This window comes from Rhineura floridana, chromosome 4 (genome assembly GCF_030035675.1).
Source record: "Rhineura floridana isolate rRhiFlo1 chromosome 4, rRhiFlo1.hap2, whole genome shotgun sequence".
Lineage (NCBI taxonomy): Eukaryota > Metazoa > Chordata > Lepidosauria > Squamata > Rhineuridae > Rhineura > Rhineura floridana.
In genome coordinates, this window is record NC_084483.1 from 50242325 (window position 1) to 50264410 (window position 22086).

The following is a 22086-nucleotide window of genomic DNA, read 5'->3' on the forward strand; positions in this document are numbered from 1 at the left end:
GCACAACTGGAAAGCAGGCATAAAAATACTAGATCTAATAAAATCTATACCAAACTATTAGCTAAGTGTGTAGAAGTAGAGGCTCTTGGATCTCAGAAGATAACTACATCTCTTTTATATGTTAAACAAAAATATTATGAATTAGGCCATCATAACTCCATGCATTAAAAAAAGAAATCTAAACACAGTATCAAATTACTTAAATTAGAAGATGGCAGATCAATTCAAGATTCCAGTTTGATTAATGAGGCTTTTTTGAGATTATTATTCTAAATTATATACATCTATTGATCCTAGTGAAAATGATATTTTGAGCTATTTGCAGAAATTACAACTACCATCAGTCACAGATGATCAAAAACTATTACTTGATAAGAGATATAACTGAGAAGGAGGTGGAAACAGCTAACCAGAAATTGAAAAATAATAAAGTCCCAGGACCAGATGGGTTCAGGAGCTCTTTTTACAAAAAATATGAAGATATTCTAGTGCGCCACTGGACAAAATTGTTTAATGTAATCTGGCAGCAAGGACCCATACCCAAACATATTGTCATAATATTAAAACCGAGAAAAGACAGTAGGATGCTGGGTTCATATAGACCCATCACCCTACTGAACCAGGACCAGAAACTATTCACTTCAATTTTAACTGCTCGCATCAACTCAATAGTCCCCTCACTAGTGCATTTGGATCAGACGGGTTTTATACCGAATAGACATTAGTGATCCAACCGTCGAGTTTTAAATGTAATTCACACTGCTCACTCCCATAGGTGTCTGTTGGCCGTCCTCTCACTGGAGGTATATAAAGCTTTTGATTGTTTAGAATGGAAGTATTTAATTAATGTATTAAAAATATATGGCCTGGGAGACCACTTTACTGAGAAAATAATTAGATTATCCACAAAAAAGTATGCCTTAGTCCGGACAAATAATTTAGAATGAGCACCCATCTTAATTCAGAGAGGTACTAAAGAGGGTTGTCCCTTGTCCCCACTGCTCTTCGCCCTCTCCTTGGAGCCCTTAGACATTGCCTTAAGAAATAACATGGCTATCAAGGGGTTCCAGGAAGAGGGAGAGGAACATCTTCTAAATCTATATGCTGATATTATTTTGATGCTATGAGATCCCAAGAAAGCCAAACCAGCCTTACGAGCAGAATTACACTTATTTGAAAAAATAGCAGGGTTACGTATTAATTTTGAAAAATCTCTTATTATGTATCTCAGTATAAACCCATCTGACCAATTGGAAATATCTAATTTTAGCCAAATTCCAATTTGCCATAAAGTATTTAAGAATTTGGGTGTGTATATTCCTCAAAATCTATCAGAATTGTTTTACTTGAACTTTGGACCCCTGATCCAACATATGCATCGGGATTTACATACAAGGTCAAAACAGAAACTGCTATTATCTATAGTAGGTAGGATAGCTGCCGTGCAAATGAAATTGGTCCCATGTTTTTTATTTTTGTTTCAGGTCTTCCCAGTCTCCATCCCTCCGGCCGCTGTTAAACGTTGGCAACAACACCTTAATTGATTTGTCTTCCAAGGCAAAAAAACTCATTTAGCTATGAAATCATATTACAGGCGGCTGGAGGGAGGGGGAGGGGAACGACCACATTTTGCATCATATTATGAAGCCTTTCAAGTCTGGAATATATATTTTATGATTTTTAAATTTCATAAGCATTGGATATCCCTAGAAGAAAAAGAATTAGGATTGGGGCCCTCTTGGGCATTTCCTTTTGAACATTTTACCCACTTATCTTTAAAGAAAATTAGTAATCCATTTACACTATACACAACTTTTTCCAGCTTGCTCACCTTTGAGCCTCCTACAGATGTACCCTGCAATATTGGACTCTAACATGAAAACATGGTTGGCACATTGGGAGCCCAAGGGATATTTTCGACTGAGAGACTTTTACAGGAATGATAATCCCATCACAAGACAACAGTTACAAGTGGACTTAGTTGATTTAGGGGTGCATTGATTCCAAATGGAACAAATAATACATCTTTTGTCAGACCCCAATGTGTGCACACAAGCTACTAGATCTCTTATGAGAGTGGAGTATATGTTTTTGAATGCTGGGACTGGGAAAGGAATTGTTTCAGAGCTGTACAAAGAGTTAATACAGTGTAATACAGGTCAATTTACTGGATTAAGGACACTATAGGAAGCAGATGTGGATATCCAACTGGATAACATACAATGGTAGTATGGACACGGGAATCATTAAAATCAATCTCAGCACATACCAGGGAAATCTTACTGAAAATTTGTCACAGATGGTATAGGACCCCAATACAAATTTCTAAGATAATTCCGAGCTTCCATCCAATATGTTGGAGAGGATGTGGAAGTCAGGGTACTTATTTTCACCTTTGGTGGGATTGTCCCAAGGTCCACTCTTTTCGGTTCTTAGTTTTTAAAGAAATCTCTAAGATCATTAAATCTCACATCAGTATGGCTCCCCAACTGGTTCTCCTATCAATTTTTCACAGTTGTAATGTAAATATATCATCTATAGATTTAATAGTCCATTTACTGTTTGCAGCAAGATTGTCAATTTTTCAAAAACTGAAATATTTAGATAATTTGGATCTCTCATTATGGTATAAAAACATCTGGAATATCGCTCTTCTATAAATGTCACATGTTCCCTACGCTCAGTTCAAGGACATGCCAAGCCTGACACATTGAACACAGTTTGGTGGGATTTTATTTCACATGTTTCCACACATCAATTACAACAGCAACTTCCATTGATATCACAGCACATCTTTAACTCTTGACCTGGCTTTGATGCGGTTTTACTTATTATGCTGACTTGCCCATCCTTTGTAAGAATTTGGGTATTTTATTTTATTTTTTCTTTGTTATTTCTTTTCTTTTCTCTATTTTGTCTTTGGCCCTTGGGTTTAAATTGTATTCTTGCTCTTGTTGTTTCTTGAAAAGTTTAATAAAAAATGTTGTTAACAATAAATAAATAAAACAACTTTACATTTTGCCAGGGTGTGGGCAATATGGACCAATACAATGTCATCTTATAAACAGAACAGATTAGAGGAAACAAATCTCTATGCAGTGGGTTCAGTGTACATGTGGAGGTTATTCCAGCTAGCTTTAGGGTAGCATGTAAACCAAACTTTGAAGGACAGGTTGCCTTTCCACAGAGAAATAAGTGATTGTTGGCCACAGTTCATTTTTCCTCAATTAGGAGTATAACATTTCCCAGCCCACTACTTCCAGACATCAAGAATTTATGACTGTTGCATGTCTGAAAAAATGACTATGTAGAAATTGGCTTTATGGATAAAATCTTTGTGTAATAAGGTGCACATGGAATATATGATCCTTTTTGAAGGAAATTAACATTTGTAAAATTTACCTCTGAACAAGAAAGGATGGTGCAGATGTAACAGTGGCTCCCTGATAAACAAAGTTAACAAATCAGGAGCAAGTCTCAGAAACACTGTGAGAGATCCCACCCACCTCCTGAGCAAATTCTCTCCTTCCACATAAACAATGGTTAAGCAGTGTCGGTGCCAACATTAAGGCTATCCTTCAACCAGAATCTAAAATTGTGGATTGAATTGGATTTCAGACCCTTTGTTGTTATGTGCCTTCAAGTCGATTACGACTTATGGCGACCCTATAAATCAGTGACCTCCAAGAGCATCTCTCATGAACCACCCTGTTCAGATCTTGTAAATTCAGGTCTGTGGCTTCCTTTATGGAATCAATCCATCTCTTGTTTGGCCTTCCTCTTTTTCTACTCCCTTCTGTTTTCCCCAGCGTTATTATCTTTTCTAATGAATCATGTCTTCTCATGATGTGTCCAAAGTATGATAACCTCAGTTTCATCATTTCAGCTTCTTGTGATAGTTCTGGTTTAATTTGTTCTAACACCCAATGATTGGTCTTTTTTGCAGTCCATGGTATCCGCAAAGCTCTCCTCCAATACCACATTTCAAATGAGTTGATTTTTCTCTTATCCACTTTTTTCACTGTCCAACTTTCACATCCATACATAGAGATCGGAAATACCATGGTCTGAATGATCCTGACTTTAGTGTTCAGTGATACATCTTTGCATTTGAGGACCTTTTCTAGTTCTCTCACAGCTCCCCTCCCTAGTCCTAGCCTTCTTCTGATTTCTTGACTATTGTCTCCATTTTGCTTAATGACTGTGCCAGGGTATTGATAATCCTTGACAAGTTCAATGTCCTCATTGTCAACTTTAAAGTTACATAAATCTTCTGTTGTCATTACTTTAGTCTTTTTGACGTTCAGCTGTAGTCCTGCTTTTGTGCTTTCCTCTTTAACTTTCATCAACATTAGTTTCAAATCCTGACTGGTTTCTGGTAGTAGTATGGTATCGTCTGCATATCTTAAATTACTGATATTTCTTCCTCCAATTTTCACACCTCCTTCATCTTGGTCCAATCCTGCTTTCTGTATATGTTCTGTGTAGAGATTAAATAAATAGGGAACAAATCTGTTTCTCCATATTCTGTCCTTACAGTAGCCTCTTGTCCAGAGTATAGGTTGCGCATCAGGACAATCAGTTCTGGTTTAATTTGTTCTGACACCCAACTATTTGTCTTTTTCACAGTCCATGGTATCTGCAAAGCTCTCCTCCTGCACCACATTTCAAATGAGTTGATTTTTCTCTTTTCCACTTTTTTCACATCTATACATAGATATCGGGAATACCATGGTCTGAATGATCCTGACTTTAGTGTTCAGTGATACATCTTTGCATTTGAGAACTTTCTCTAGTTTGGGGAAAAATCCAGCCAGCCTCAACCATAGTTAATGCTGGTGCTGAATAACTAATTGGAGGGATGTGTATGCCCCTTCTTCAAGTGAAGGACTGTGGAAGGGGAGATTATGACAATGATGATGATTAGTAATTAGGTGCATGTTACCCAAATGTCTCCAAGTGACTTACACGCATCTCAAAGCTGGTTCTTGATGTGTTAACTACAGTTTCCAAAGGGCCAGCATGATGTCTGCAACTGCCCAAAGAAGACCAGTGGTTATCACAAGATGTGTGACAATTATGAGATAATTATAGGGACCATCTTGTGCAGACATATTTAACTACAAATTTAGGAAACTCTACAACCATGTAAGTGCTCATGATCTGGAGTTCTACAAACCATGTCTGATGCAACTAAACCTGCAGCAAGAAGGGTAAGGCTTGCTGAATCTAATTTTTGCAGCATTTTTAGAATCAATGGAAAGAGACAGGGAAGGAAACTAAAACTCACCCATTTCACAAATAAGGATTGCATTTTGGATCATTCCACAGAAGAACAACCCCATGTGTATGGCCACACAGAGGCCAAATTGTAGAAAGGATGGGTTTGGTGTGCAGCAAAGTATTTCTTATTGTTTCCAAGAATAAATATGTTTCTGAATTTTTCTAAGAAAATAAGGAAGGCTTTAGCAGAAATCTCCAAAGATGCTTGTAAAAAGCCTCTGATTCTGATTATAATAAAGCCCGAAGTAAAGTAATGCTTTATGAAGAGCAGATGCTGAAAGGCAAGCTGACAAAATTTTACTCCAGCAGAAATAAGAGACTACTGGTTTATAGCTTAAAACAAACTAGAAAAGGTGCAGCAAACTCTTCCCGTTCTGTAATAGTGACCAGAGACGTTAATGCTTTCCAAACATAAACATGTTAAAAATAAGATTTGAAAAGGAAGTATTGATTCCACACCAACAGCAGGAAAAACCATTCAGGTGACAGTCCCGTGCATTCCCATCATTCCGTCTATTTCCCACCCTTAGCTATTGAGCGCCAAAACGGCATCACCAATAATGAAAAGGAGAAGCCTCTGCGTACTCAAGGAATCCCCAAGGCATGTAGAAAAAAGCAGAAAGAAACCCAAAGGGGAGGATAACCCACAAAGGAATCCATAAGGACTGTACATGTGTGGAGTCATAGGGATGGGAGCAAAGCAAGGTGACCACAAGAACCTCGGCCGCAGCAACAAAGCAACCCTCATTCCAAGGGCAGCAACAGCAGCACATTTCAAAAGAGCATGGGAATGTATGTAACCGCCATCTTTCTCACAATTTGTTTTGGTTAGACTGCAGTTTCAACTGGGTGTCCAGCAAAACATACACACAAAACCCAAAAAAAGGCCCCATATAAATGCAAATTCCTCCTCCCTTTAACACAACCTATGGGCTTGTTCCACTCACTTGTAGGTACAAGCTGTCTCAAGAAAATTAATGAGCTGAGCATGCAGGGATTTATCAGGACCCAGCAATCCTAAAAAAACCCAAAAACAGTTCCCATCTATCACTTTCTCTCATACAACATCTGGCTCCAGGCAATGAAACATCTGTGCTGCTTGGAGCAAAAAGTTGTGCCTGCCTGTCTGTGATCAATTTCTTCCCCACCTCCAGGCTACTCTGCTGAGCAAGGCTTTCCTTTGCAAGTGAGATCCCAGACAATCTCTTCTGGGACTAAACAAATAGTGTGCTTCCTTTTTTTTTTTCCTGGCAGAGGTCTTTGCTGGCTCTTTGCATGGGGTGTGTGTTAAATCTTTCTGATCCTCTCCTCTAACTGCCAGTTGCCCTGGGATTGCAGAAGCAAAAGGAAGGACACTTTGGCTTCTACCACCGGCCATAAGGCTAAGCACTGGATAGCTGCATTGCTTCTATCCAAATCAGAACACCAGCAAGTGAAGATGAATAAATAAATGAAATGGGAATATGAATGTCTGCTTGCAAAACACTAGGGATAGAAAGATCTGTCAATTTCAGTTCTCTCAGTTCCTCAGTTTTCCAATCTTAAATTCAGTTTTCCACATTTCTGCAGCAATGTAGGTTTCTTAAAAAAAAATCCTCACAAAAATTCTTCAGCATTTTAGGTGAATTTCCCTTAATAAACACATTTTTGTGTGCAGTTTTGACTAATGTACATATTATTGTAAACATTCTTTGGTTGGAGAACTGCATCACAAAATTCAAGTAAGTGCAAATTTCAAAGGATAACTGTGTTTCAGTTTTTCTATTGTTTGGGAAACTCCAAATTTGATAGATTGGGTCTTAAATGCAAACTGAATTGAATTTCTCCGCCATCCTTACAAGACACCAAGGCATTCTACTGCTGTCAAATGGATCTCTTTCCTCTCTTGTCTTTTCCCACTATCCTTCCCTTACGTCTCTTGTCTTTGTAGTCTGTAAAGCTGAGAGCAAGTCCTATGCCCCACTGCTTGGCTGATGTGAGCTGCTTTGTCTGAAAATTGGGATTGAACATGTAATAAATAAAATGAACAATAAAACCAACAAACAAATGTGTGTGTACATGTCCAGATTTTTAATACAATTTCATTGTTGTTGCAAATTATTTATCCTATACTGTTTGAATAAATTTAATATTTCAAATACCTTAAAACCTGGATTTCCAGGTATGCCATCCTTCCCGCTCCTCCCAGGATTTCCCTGTGGTAATACAGTTAAGATGTTATCATTCACATTATATAAAAAGACAAAACAGTCAAAAGGGAAGGAAAAACAACATGAAACTTACAGACCGCCCAGGCATTCCTGGAAATCCTGCCACACCCTTTTCACCTTTTGCACCCTGTCAAAAAGAATAAGAGCAACTAATACACAAGACAACTTCATTGTTTGAGCCAAGTAAGCCAGTATGTCATCACCACCTGAGGCAATTCCAGAACAATTAATCCATGACACAACATTCATATACATGCGGAGAGGGGAAGTCAGAACATCAGTTCTTAGCATGACCACTTCAGGATATATTATTGGTCCATTGCTCAAAAATCTGGGGCACTTGCATTATACATCTGCGTGGCATGCAAGGGGTGGGGGCAGAGTGAGTTTAGGCATGGCATCCTTACATGGGAGAATACAAAGATTCTGCCAAGCCTATGGTAAGAGTCATTCAGGAAAGAAGGTGAAAGGAACATACCACTGCATGCTCTGCCCTTCATCACAAGAGACAGGGCCAGCACCCTGCCAGTTCCAAAGCAATCACATGCCTCGCTGCTAGCTTGATCAGTGAGGTAACTTATTAGGGAAGATGGGAGGCTTCAATATGCCACAAGAACTCCAGCCTTAGGACAGTAACAAGGAGGGAGTTTTTCTTCTTAAAGGATACATTGGGGAAAGCAGCAGCCAACATCTTCCACAGCAGGGGTAGCCAACATAGTGCCCTCCAGATATTCCCTAACCATTGGCCATGCTGGTGGGGCAGATGGGAGTGGACACCACATTGGCTACCTCTGCTCTAGAATAAACAGCAGGATGGATCACATCATCATGAATAAGACAATTGGTGCCTTTGCCTCATCAGGCGTGTAGACATGCTCATTAACATTAGGCACCATCACAATACTCTTGCTCACTTTCCATTCAAAGGATATAGCACAAAGGATGTGAAACAATTGGGTTCTTTTATTTTCACTGAAAGAATCAAAAGAATTTGTTTGCAATGCTCTATGTCAAAGCTTTCAAGCTGATCCTAGTTCCACAGGCAGGACAACTAATACCATCACCCCATCCATACCAGATTATTTCTTCTTGTTCTCTTGCTTTCTTCCCATTTGAATGATACATTACATTAAGCATAAATTCAAGCCTGACTGCATTGTCAGTCTCTGATAAATAAATACTTATCTTTTCACCCACACTCTCCCTGATCCATACGGCTGCACCCTGTTTTATGTGCTTAAATCCTGTGAATTCTTCTTGCATTTGCTTTGATGGGCTTTTGCTTGTTTTCATACTTTCTCTTTAAGACACACCAGGTGGTGGTGGCAGGGGCAGTGGTGCAGCAGGCAGGGAAAGGGAAAAGACAAGAGAGAAGCCTCTCCCTTCACCCAGATTCCTAGTGCCCAGGAGTGCTGCACAGCAGTGCGCCAGGATCAAAGGCCTGCTGGCTACCAAGAGATGTAACCAGAGCACTGGGGTAAGAAGACAGACCTTTCTCTTTCCCTCTCCCCATACAAAGTGCTGCTGCTCTTGCCATCAACCCAGCTAGTTTTGAAGGGGAAGGAGGGAGTGTGTTTTGAAGACTGTGGAGATAGCGGAGTGGGGTGTGGGAGTGGGGAAAGGTTTTGGGGATCAAGGAGCCATGGCGGGGAAGATGGGAGGGAACAATTGGGGGATTCATGAGGTTCAGTCCTCCTCTGGAGGCTTTTATAAGCCCCCAAAGCTTGTAGACAAGCCTCAGCTCAGAGAACTCCACCTGCATCTTTAATGGTAATACAAATCTCTAGATCCAATGTTAAAATTAAACTTGCCTTTTTCCCATAAATTCCTGGTGGCCCTTGGTCTCCTTTAGGTCCTCTGTCACCCTTGATAACAAAAAAAGTACAGAGATCACTTTGATTGAGATAATTTAAGAAAACAAATTACATTGTTCAGAATATAACATAACACATATATTGGGGGTGGATATTTTAAGTCATAGAAATGTCACGGGACATTTGTTATCCTGGAAACAAGTGTCTCAGATTACAGCAAGTATGTGTTCAAGCCACTACCACACTACAGAATGTATATCCATCTTCACCTTTTATAACTGTGGAATCAGAAGGGGCCAGCATGGGTGTGTGTACTGCACAGCCGCCCTCCCAACACCAGCATCGCTGCTGCTTGTTGAAACAGTGCTAGGGCAAGATGGCAGAGAGGTCAGGACTATGGGGGAGCACCAGTGGAATCAATCTGCCAGTGCACCCACACAGCTCCAACCTTGCTCCCACCCTACCACGTCCCTGCACTGTCCCAGTAAGCGGCAGCAATGGCGGTGTTGGGAGGGCAGAGCTTCATCACTGTCCTGCCCTGACTCAATTATAACAAAAGGTATCGCCAAACAACAGAAAATGAAAGAATAAAAACCCATGGTCTTATACTGTAGGGAAACAGACGGTAATGCTTTATAGAAGGTTCAGTATAGCACACTAAATTTCAAACAAATTCATGTTGCAGATTGTCAGAATTATAATTAAGCATGAGACAATTTGAAGAATATTACACACAAGACAAAAGTTGGACTGACATGAGGGAGTTCATTCACATGTTATGCTAAACCATGGTTTTGTACTCTGTGGATGAGCCCTAGGAAAATGTCAGGCTCATGCACTCTCCTTCCCTCTCTTTATCCTGTACAACTAGGAAAACAACTTTCCTAGTGTCTCCTTTCAATTTCACATAATATTGGCTTAGCATTATGTTCAAACAAGGGGTCCTGGTTTAAAATGAACTCTGGTTATTTTAACAAGCCAGCTTTGTAAACCATGGTTTGAAGATGACTTGTTATAAAACGTATCAGAGTTTGTTTTAAACCAGAATCCCTGGTTCAAATGCAACACTAACCCAGGATTCTGTAAAAGTGAATCTAAACTCTACTGAATTCCTCCTTCTGGCTGCATGGGGGGAGGAGGGGGACAGAAGTGGAGGAGCTCATCCACATAGCACTAAATCATAGGTTTGGATTACATCTGCATATAGCCATAGTTTCTTCTAGGTCATCTAGATGGATTGAATAGGGTATGCCTGTTTCCGTGGCTAGGGTTGGGTGTACATTGGAGTGTCTACTCAGCAATGTGTCACAACCTTTTTTATGGAGCAGGTAGCTCTCTAAATAAGGGAAAGATAGAAAATGGCCATTGTGTGCAAGTTCACCACCTTAGTAAGCACAGGTGCCTGCCTATACGATTTGGAAATCACTCAAACCAAAAATCCTTGAAAATAAAAGGAAGCCACTGGACCAGTGGCTGCTATATTTTGAATTTTATTTTAATGAGCTATTAAGCATCTTTTTGAAAATCCCTTGATACTTTTTAACATCCTACCCATTGTTACAAGAAGCATTTGGTTTGAACCTTAGATGCTGGCATCCCATGTAATCCAGGGAAACCTGGAAGTCCGCGTTCACCCTAGGAAAAGGAGGGGGGAAAGGAACCATGAGGCACAGTAAGAAAAAGAGCAAAAGAATATGAGCCACCAGAAGACATCCCTTCTCGAGCAAGAGGAAGTTCTGTACTCCACTGAGTTCAGTGAGGACAGAATCACAGCCTTCATATGGTAGCAACTACAACTACATGCAAATGGACGCCCAAAATTCTCTACCCTAATTAGAGAAACTGAATGGACCGTTTCACCAAACTTCTCAGCGGAAGAAGAAATTCTCCCAACAGTTTCTCAGGGACCGGGACTCATTTCCAGTGGCAGCAACAAAGCTTATCCCCCCGCCCCCAGATTTGCTTTGTTTGCCAAGTGGCAGTGTTGGCAGCTTAGCTACTATGTTGAATCCTCCACAACGCAAAAACCAATCATCATTCCAGGAAAATGGTGGCTACCACACAAAAAATTGGAGAAAATTCTGCAAAGTGGCCTTCTTTATCTAGGGCAGTGATATGAAGAAAAATCTCAGAAAAAATGCCTTTAAGATTTCAGCTCAGCTCTAGTCATGACTCAAAGACTGTCCTGAACTAAACTACAGCCAGTCAGTCTTAAGAAATGAAGAACCAGTGTAGAGAATCAGATCCAAAGGCCAATACTCTAGCAAAAAAAACCCCTTTTTTAAAAATGGCTCAGATATGCCAGACATGGCTCCCAACAATAGCAGCTTGAATTAAGTCATGAATGTATTATCTGTAAGGCAGAAAAACATAAAAGCCAGAACTATGCAGGATCCAGGTTACCTTTTCCTCTACCGATCCCATCAAGAATCAGACCTGGGGAAGTCTACTGCATTCATGTACTTTATGGCCATGATATAGAACAATTATATATAGGCATCATCCATTCAGTGTGGATGTATAGTAAAAGCAATTGACAATTTTAAAATAAATCAACATCCGCATATACTCCATTGGGGGTTATGTATGGAAAAAGCTTATTAGGTAGCTTTGTTTATGAGTTTGGATTCCCTGCTGTGCATTGTCATTGCCAGATGTTAAATTCTCCCCAAACATTCTTTTTTGACTACCAATGATTTGTTTTCAAGCTCAGCCTGACCCATTTCAACAAGACAGCTGAGTTATATCTTGCCACTACCTGATGTGAAGCAGTATTTAGAGCTCTTAATCTGGACTGGCAAACATAAATCAGGACACTGAGCATTTGAACATTAAATTTCAACACCAATTAACATGATCTTATTTACATCCTATGAAACAAAAGGAGTCCCCAAATACAATCGACTGAAATGAACAGCTGACTTACACATAATTATGATGTAAAAGTATGAGAAGGTCTTAAATGTCTGATGTGGAAGGGAAAGGGCATGCAGAAGGTCCCAGGTTCAATCCCCAGCATCTCCATGTAGGGCTGGGAGATAACCTTGCCTGAAATCTTGGGAGAGGTGCTGTCAGCAATTGCGGACAAAACTGAGCTAGACAGACCAATGGTCTGACTCAGTGTAAGGCAGCTTCCCATGTGCCTATAAATGGGCATTTACATCATCACCATCTTGTGTTATCTTCATCTCAGGAACTCGGCTTCAAGTTTAACTTCAGGCTGTCAGATGGTTTTGAGCTAAATCATAATGATAACCTACCTCACAGGGAATGAAGAATGTAAACATCTGATTCAAAGGCTTCTTGCGCACCTAGGAGATTAATATTTACGAAGGTGCCCAGACACACATGGGTTTCCTCATTCACCACAAAAGTTGGAGACATTTCTAAGCACACATCTTCACTATGCATGAAGAGCTGCCTTTGACACTATAGGGAATGAAGAATCATATGCTCACTGGGAAATCTATGTGCATACTAAACAGCACCCTGGAATTTGGTTCAGCCATTATTTTCAAGTACTTTGTAAATGTAAAATAAAAGGATGGTTAGTGGAAGGGTGCTATACAAAATGTATGCTATATTTTCATGAAAAAAGACATTTCAGAAAGTTGAAGCATTTGAATTTCACACACACACACTTTGGCATGAGTACAGCTATACATACGAAGATCATAACTTTTTTCCAGGCTTAACTTCAAAAAACATTGTTTCTTAATTAAATACATTCAGAAATACATATGTGCACACAGATGTAACTAGCTCTTTCATTGTAATGAAATTTTCATGTGCGATTGGTTGAATATCCAGTGTACCCGTGGGAACTTGGAACATTGGAGAAAACCAGCAAATAAGGGATAAATCAAGCAATGACAGAAGATGGGATTGATTTGAAAATGTGCAGAATTTCAGAGTTAAAAGGCAAGCACACCAGTAGAAAGTCTTCAGGAAGCAGTATTATCTACACAAATGTTTACTGTATCAATAATCAAATATACAAGTAGTTCTACTATGGAAGCAATTAAGTCCATCTCTGGAACATTCTCGATATATATCTGTGAATGTTATAATGTTTTGGAAAGATGTTGTGACGATGTACAGGAACTATAGCTATCAAAACTAGACGTACCTTTGCCCCATCTAACCCAGGTTCACCCTTCACGCCTGGAAGGCCTCGTGGCCCCTGATAAGGAATAAATACATATTACTAACTTTGTCGACTCCCTGATTGATTTGTCTTTTACTTATACTTCATGTAATCACTTCATAAGGACTTAGCTTTAGAAGTTCCTACAGCTGGAAAAAGTGCACCAAACTTACTTGTATTCCTGGGGATCCTGGAATACCTGGAGTTCCTGCTATCCCTTGGTAGCCCTAAGAGGAGAAAGCAAAATATGATACCAATGTATGCTTGAGCAGTTTGCCTTCAATTATTTAAAAGCAATACTTTTTGTAGCTCAGTCGTAAGACCAGCTGCACCTGGATCAATTTCTCAGGATTGGGCATACCAAGCTGGGACAGTAAAAGATTTTTTAGAAAATGATGTTATACAAAAGAAATTCCCAAACTGTTTCTGGGACCAGTCTATAAGATGCAAACAAGTTCCACTGCAGTAGCTTGCATTTAGGATGCAAATCTGAACGCCCTCTCCACCTGCCTGTGTGTTTGTGTGTGGATTGGTATACCTCTACCCAGCCTGATTGGTATTCATCTATAGAGTGATGCTGGCGACAATCCACCAGTGCAGAACTCCCCATTCTACCCACCAGACATGCAGGCAGGCAGTACTACCAGCAGGATCTGCGAAAAGCCCCAAAACAGAATGTTCCAGGATCAGACTGAGCCAGCCCAAGATCCACTGGATCAGTTGATGCCACCAGGCACAATCAGGGCCCAATAACTGTGCCAGCTCCAGGCTGGCACATCAATTGCCTCCCTCTTGCCTTCTATCCAGCCAGCATGTGCAAGAGACCTGCAGATGCGGTGGTGGTTCTGCCACTCCATCATGCCCTGCCACGGCCTGGCTGCATGTTGTTCAAGGTAATTAAATTATGTTGACTTGAGTTACTGAATTTAAGTACGTTTAGGAGCTGCAGAAGGCCAAACCATGTAGAGGCTGCACCATGCAAGAATCTGGTCAACATATTCATTTTAATAATGTATTTATTGTTTTATTATTTTTGTTGGATTATTGTTTAGCCACCTTCAATATCTATGATGGAATTGAAGGTGTAGAAATCTGCCTCATAGTAAATAAATTTGGATTCCTTTATTTTCCTTTTGCAACCTCAAATCCTCTCTCCTATTATTGAATGTGTAACAGTAGAAGGCTCCACATAATGATGCTCCTACTCATGCAACAGCCTTTATGTGATTTGGATGGCCACCCTGATGGAGATGTGGTTGTTTAAATGAGCCCTCATATCTCAGTGGAGCTAATTTGTATGAAGCCTGACTTCTCATGTCATGGAGGTAGTATAGAACCTGCTACTGCTGCATAGCTTGTTCCCACAGTGCCAGAGTAACTTGAGGAGCCCTGAGGCTGTACAGAAGGTCCCCATGTATAGCTCTTTTTCTTACCAATTTTGATCCTCAAGAACAGGGATGGGGATTCTGTGGCTCTCCAAATACTGCTGGACTCAAGTTCCAATCAGCCCCAGCCAGTTTGGCCAATGGGATGATGGAAGTTGTAGTCCAACAACATCTGGAGGGACTGAGGTTCCCCAACAATGTTCCAGGAACTATGGCAACACCGGTGTGGGAAGCTGCCACAAATCTCTCTTCAGTGACCAAACCTATGACAATTATAGTACTTTTTCATTCTATCTTTATTAATAATTTTATAATCACAGTAGGGCCCCACTCATACGGCAGGTTAGGCTCCAGACCCCCACTGAAAAGCTGATCAGCTGTAGCGCGGGGGTCTGGAACCTAACCCGCTGATTGAGCTGGAGGAGAAGATCAGCTGTAGCGTGCCCCTCCTCCAGTGCGATCAGCTGGAGTGTGGGGGTCTGATCACCCCCAAGGAGAAGATCAGCTGTAGCGCGCTACAGCTGATCTTCCCCTCCTCCGGCGCGATCAGCTCGAGCGAGCACAGGAGACTGATTGCGCCAGAACAGGAAATCAGCTGGAGCGCTCTACAGCTGATCTTCCCCTCCTCAGGTGAGATCAGCTGGAGCGCGGGGAGCTCCAGCCCCCCCTCCAGCTGATCACCCCGCTAGCACCATATTAGCGGAACGTCAAAAAGCAGGGTGCCAAGAAGCGGGGCCCTACTGTATTTAATATTATTACATTTATATCCCGCCCTTCCTCCCAGTAGGAGGAATTAATTAGTACACAGAACATTTAATAATCAATAATTAATTCAACCTTACAACAGTTATATGGAAATACATACACATATATATCATTATTCTAATTTCCCAGAGAAATAAGGAACATAGGGATTTGCCAGAGACAATCCAGTAGCCACATAGTTTTCACAGGAGGAACAAATCTTCAGCACAATCCCAACCGTGTCTACTCAGAACTAAGCCTGACTGAATTCAGTGGGCTTCTTTTCAGGTAAGTGGGGTTAGAAATGCAACCCCAATGTCTTTACTATTGTCCTTAGAACCTGTTTTGACAATGGTTCATTATTTATTACTTTCCTTTTCAAACCAATGAGTGTCAAGAAAATAAATCATAACAGACAACTGACAGGAATGTATGCATTAAGCAAACAAGGAAACAGGACAACAGCCCATCACACACATACAAAAAAAATTAGACCTAAAAACTTCATTTAGTATGTGAAACAAAAGCATAAAGCATTTGACTGCTTATAAAAAAGATACACTTAGATCATCTCATTCCATTTTTGAGCCTAAAGCAGGGGTGGGGAACTTTGGCACTCCAGATGTTGTTGGACTCTTAACTCCCTTCAGCCCTAGCCAGTATGGCCAATGATCAGGGATGATAGGATGTTATCCATCAACATCTGGAGGGCCACAGGTTCCCCACCCCTGTCCTAAAGGAAGGCCATTCTTTATCTACCATTCCCTCCCCTGTTCAAGGTTGACCTATGCAGGTCAGATCACACCATGACACAGAGAGCAGATACTAGATAACATCTGCAATTCTTATAAGAAAATGTAGGCTAACTACAACCAGTATTAATTAAACTCATAAATATATAGAGGGCTATCATTCCCTAAACAAACTGCTTGATTGCAAGATTTGCAAATGATCATTCAAGCTAAATTTTATATGAAACTCCCAGATAGCAAATACATGCCATATATGTAAGAGTGCACCGTTACGTGATCCAGATTCATTACCATCCCCCAATTCCATATATACAGTCTCTAGCATGGATTATTATCTTCATTTCCTGTAAGCACGTCCTTTTATCCTTATTTTACCACCCCTACATGCAGGATATTAGTGAGCTATCAGTCCACTTTTAAGAATCTTGAGCACGCACTTTGAGTTTTGATAGTGAAAACTATAATACTTCACCTCCATGCTTTCTAGCACATAAAGCAGGGGTGGGGAATTGGCAGCCCTCCAGATCATAGAATCATAGAATAGTAGAGTTGGAAGGGGCCGATAAGGCCATCAAGTCCAACCCCCTGCTCAATGCAGGAATCCAAATCAAAGCATTCCCGACAGATGGCTGTCCAGCTGCCTCTTCAATGCCTCCAGTGTCGGAGAGCCCACTACCTCTCTAGATAATTGATTCCATTGTCGTATGGCTCTAACAGTTAGGAAGTTTTTCCTGATGTCCAGTCGAAATCTGGCTTCCTGCAACTTGAGCCCATTATTCTGTGTCCTGCACTCTGGGACCATCGAGAAGAGATCCCAGCCCTCCTCTGTGTGGCAACCTTTCATGTACTTGAAGAGTGCTATCATATCTCCCCTCAGTCTTCTCTTCTCCGGGTTAAACATGCCCAGTTCTTTCAGTCTCTCCTCATAGGGCTTTGTTTCCAGTCCCCTGATCATCCTTGTTGCCCTCCTCTGAACCTGTTCCAGTTTGCCTGCATCCTTCTTGAAGTGTGGAGGCCAGAACTGGACGCAGTATTCAAGATGAGGCCTAACCAGTGCTGAATAGATGTTGCTCAACTATGCTGGGTGGAGCCGATTCCAATAAAATCTGAGGGAAGGCAACAGGTTCCTCACCCCTGACATAAAATGGCTAAAAAGATGAAGTTATTTGATAATTATATCATTAGGAAGCGAGAGGTCATTAATTGATGTGCAATATGACTAAAGAATAAGCCAATCTTCAAAACTGCGGAATGACTGCCTACAAAGGCCAGAAAATTCTCTTCAGGTTTCCTAGGACAGCACCTGCTAAGTAGGATCCCCAAACACAGCTAATAGTGGTGTGGCAAGGTGGGCCAAATTAAGAAATATTTTCAGTTTTTAACCAAAAAAAAGCTTTTATCTTTCTAATGTCATATTTGTCCATAAAATGGTATTAATGTATCTGGCTTTTACACAAAGTACATTGTGTAAAGAAGAGTCTTCTTTAGGTCCTGAACAGTAAGAGAAGCACAAAACTGCTGGACAGCAAGTCAGTAACACTATCCTGCAGTTCTTTGTGAAAGAAAATGTTGGCACTACCAGGAAAAAAAGTACTTTATTAGGTGAGACATTTTGTATTGTTTTAATGATGTCAGCAACAATGATCCACATGTAGAGTCTACATCTGGATATCTCAGTAAAGTCAGCTCTGCCAGGCCATTTTAAAGCTGTACACCACTTAACTGGACACTATGAAGGAAGAATAAATACTTTATAAAATATCAGAAAAGGACTCAAGATGGGATATTGGTGCACATCTCTTCAGGAGGTCAAATTATTCACGTTTTCCCCCTGGTATGGATACCTTATTTTCCAGTAGGTGGATCAAGAATTATTTTCCCCACGCTTCTTTCATATAAGAGTAGTAATAGAATATGCTTGTTTTGCAGTATTTCTTCTTTTAAAAATCCTGTCCTCTTTTTCTCAGGGGCTATATCACACTTTCTATCTGACATACTTAAGCAACCTATAGAATGGCCAGTCTTTGAGATGTTAGAGCAAAGAACCTGAACAGGACAAAACACTGACCTTTCCATTTATATTGAGATGTCTAACATCTTTTTTTTCCTACTGATGGTGCCTTACTGATAAATAGGATAATTTGTTTATTTAAAACAGGTGCACCCTACCTTTGAAATACAAAACTTTCAAGGCACTCTTAAATTTTAGATGGAAATAATACTTGCTGTTTCTGCTATTGTTTTTGCTTATCAGAAATTCTACATTCAATCACTGTGAAGTCAATGGGCACAATCGTACATACAGTTAGGCACAACTCAATGAAAAAGGGTGGCTTAGCCCTATCCCTCTGCACTGTTTCCCTGATTCATAGTGCACATAGTTAAGCTAAGGAATTTGTGCCTACAACATGTGGTGATTGTGACCAACTTAGATGACTTTTAACGGGAATTAAATAACACAAATTTGTGAAAGATAAGACTATCAGTGGCTACTAGTTATGACACCTATATGTCGGTTCCTGGACCAGGGGCACCAGGCCTCTGAATACCAGTTGCTGGGGAACAACAGCAGCCAATGTTCTGCTTGAGGGCATCCCATAGCCATCTGGTTTGTCACTATGGGAAACAGGATGATATTTGGTAGGATCCCGCAAGGCTCTTATGGCTGTATACTATAGTCAGCATGGAATTTTTGCATTCCGCAATGTTAAATTGAAAATACCCCCACATGCCATTCTGATGCTTCCCATAAGCTCATTTCAAAACAAAACATTACAAAACTTATAGCCCTGAACTCAGAAACGCTTGCTTAACAACTCTCTCAATTTTCATGGTGATACACAAAAGAGTCAGAGAGAATCGAGAGTTCAAAGTGTAAAAAGAGAGAGAGAAAAACCAGACCCCTTTTGGACTTTTTTCTGTCGGAGTTCTCATAATTTGTTGATATTCATTAAAAATCAGCCATGTTCACAGAGTACCTGTAATCCTATTACTGACCTTGCCCCATGCTCTGACCATCATCCGCAGTTTAAAAGCTACAAAAATGCCTGGCTGATTTTTAATTAATTTAAGAAATTTAGGATTGAACTCAATGATAAGGTCGGGCATGCTCAGTAAGAACCAACTCTCAGCGTTCTAAAGGCCAGAGTTACAGCTGCTGGGCTTGGCTAATCAGGGGGCCACATCCACACCAGACCTTTATTTCACTTTACACATTCATGGCTTCCCTCAAAGAATCCTGGGAAGTGTAGTCTGTGAAGGGTGCTGAAAGGAGACTCCTATTCCCCTGACAGAGCTCCAGTGGCCAGACTGGTTTAACAGTCAGCCGCTCTGACTGAAGCTCTGTGAGGGGAACAAGGCCTCTCCTAGCAACTCTCAGCACCATTCACTAACTACACTTCCCAGGATTCTTTGGGGAAAGCCATGACTGTCCAAAGTGAAATACAGGTCTGTCTGGTGTGGATGTGGCCAGGGACAGCTTTGGTTTAAATTTGGGTGGGAGGCTACATGCACTTGCTGTAGAATAAAAAGCTGGGGGAACCCCTGAAAAAGAATGATACTGTTTACAATGTTTTCCTTTTGGAAAGGAAAGGGGCTTCCCCTCTGCCCAATGTCCACCCACCCAATTTTCTCTGCTCCCCTCCCCTTCTGCTTCCTGCCCTCCTCCTCCCTCTCTGCCCCTCCCCCAGGTCAGTTTCATCTATCCAAAACATGACTGCATAGGAGTAAAGCCCACTGAACTCAAAAAGCATGCAAATGATCTCCCCTCCCTTTCCAATCCTCTCCTTCCCCTTTCCCTTCCCCTCCCCCTCCTTCTGCTCCCCTCCCCCTCCCTTCCTCCTTCCCTCTACTCTCCCCTCCTCCTCCCCTATGGTCAGTTTTACCTATCCTAGCCATGATTGCACAGGAGTAAATCCCATTGAACTCAATAAGCACCTGCCTTTCCCCTCCTTCTCCTCTCCTCTCCCTTCTTCCTCTCCTTCCCTCTTCCTTTTTCCTCCTCCACTGCCCACTCCAGGCCTCCCTCTCCATGGTCAGTTTTACCTATCCTAAGCATGACTGCAGGGGAGTAAATCCCACTGAACTCAATAAGCATGCATATGATCAATCAATTCTCAGCAAAATTGCACAGGATCCCATTTCTTACCTCCCGGATTAAAAAGGCAGAGGCACATGTTACCAAATTCTTCCAAGCTACACAGGAAGTGGATTGGACTGTGAAAGACCAACCCAAATTGTGTTTGCATTTTCACAAATTTGTAGGGTGGTACAATATCTCAGAGAGGAGGTCAGGTGGTGCATTCACTATAGCTGCCCAATTTTCCTGCTTTTTAAAGTTTGATAGAAATATCTGTTGGCTATAGGTAAGTTCTTAAACTGCAAAGTTTTTTGCCTATTAGTGAATACTCTTATATTCTTGACAACGGTCATGGGAAATTGCATAAGAAAAGAAATGCACAATTGAGCCCACACGATGTCTTTGTTTTAAATTACCTAAATCTGAGTGTCAGTACAGACGCACACACACTATACATTTTCCCCTTCACACAAGCATTCTCAATCTTCTCAATGTAAACATTCAAACTAGAAATTGCTGCTGATTACATCCTTCATCTGCCTGTCATATCTCTCCATGCACATACGTACCCATGGAAAGTTAGGTCTACATGCATGAAAGGAAACAGCTCTAACTCCAGGGAATATTCCATCATATTTTAAGCTTTATTGGACATGGCCTGTATGCTTTATTAGAACTTCTAGAGCACAGCTTCATCAGAAGAGGCATCTAACATTGTACTGCTTAAGGGTAGGAGGATTTTACTACTACATTTCAATCCTTTCATATAGACTCTATTATGGCAAAGTGATACATTCAGAGGAATAATCTGAGTTTTACAGCCCAATTCGTATCAAAACAAAACAAAATAAAACAAAACTCTTAGAAGTCAATTCCATTGAGTTTATTGTGTGCTTGGGACTGCAGCCTACAAGCTATGATTCATGGGATTACCGAGTTCAAGTGCCTCCAAGAGGTCTTCTGTATCTTTAAAAGTTGGGCAGGGGGAAGGGAGAATTCCACCTTGTGGTTTTTCCCATTACAATGTTGCAAGAACACCTGCACATGGCTGACTTTCTCTTCTCCTAAAGATACAGGATCAGTCTCAGGCCCTGAGCCTGGCAACCCTACTGATCATGCAAGCAGCCTACTGGTGGCATTCCCCGCCCCTAGTGGAGCCCAGCAGAAAACCCAAAAATGGGGCATTCCAAGGGTCAGGAGGGGCTGAGCCAGTCCAGAAGCCTTTGGATCCCCAAGTAGTTTCACAGTCATCATCAGCTAGCATCAGGTCCAATCCTGACCCAATTGCTGTGCCAGCCTCCAGGGATTGAGAATCCTGCTGCCACCTTTCTCTCCCCCACACACACACCCCTTCCACTACGGCCACCATGAGCAGCCAGGCTGCAGATGCAGTGGTGGCCCCGGGAGTTAGGATTGCAGCAATATATGTCTACTTAGAAGTAAGCTCTATTGAGTTCAATGCGACTTACTCCCAGGTAAGTATTGGATTGCAGCCTTAGTCAGCACTAACTTTAGGTAGATCAACACAACTAACTTTTTGGGGGGGTTGCAATTTCCATTGCCATTTCTTAACACCCTTCTCATTTTCTATAATATTTTCTATTTTAAAAAAAACCCTTCCAAACGCAGGAAAATGTTCTACTTGGTAAACTGTGACTCATCTAAGGAAAATA

General features: G+C 41.0%; 1 protein-coding gene across 1 annotated transcript in view; it reads right to left on the bottom strand.

The window, feature by feature from the left end:
- COL21A1 (collagen type XXI alpha 1 chain) overlaps positions 1-22086 on the bottom strand; it is a 178127-nt gene that overhangs the window by 72512 nt on the left and 83529 nt on the right. Inside the window, exons 11-16 of the mRNA XM_061622997.1 lie at positions 13628-13681; positions 13437-13490; positions 10889-10942; positions 9305-9358; positions 7567-7620; positions 7425-7478 (exon numbers count right to left, since the gene is read on the bottom strand). Coding sequence (XP_061478981.1) covers positions 7425-7478; positions 7567-7620; positions 9305-9358; positions 10889-10942; positions 13437-13490; positions 13628-13681 — 324 coding nt within the window. The remainder of the gene's footprint in view (positions 1-7424; positions 7479-7566; positions 7621-9304; positions 9359-10888; positions 10943-13436; positions 13491-13627; positions 13682-22086) is intronic.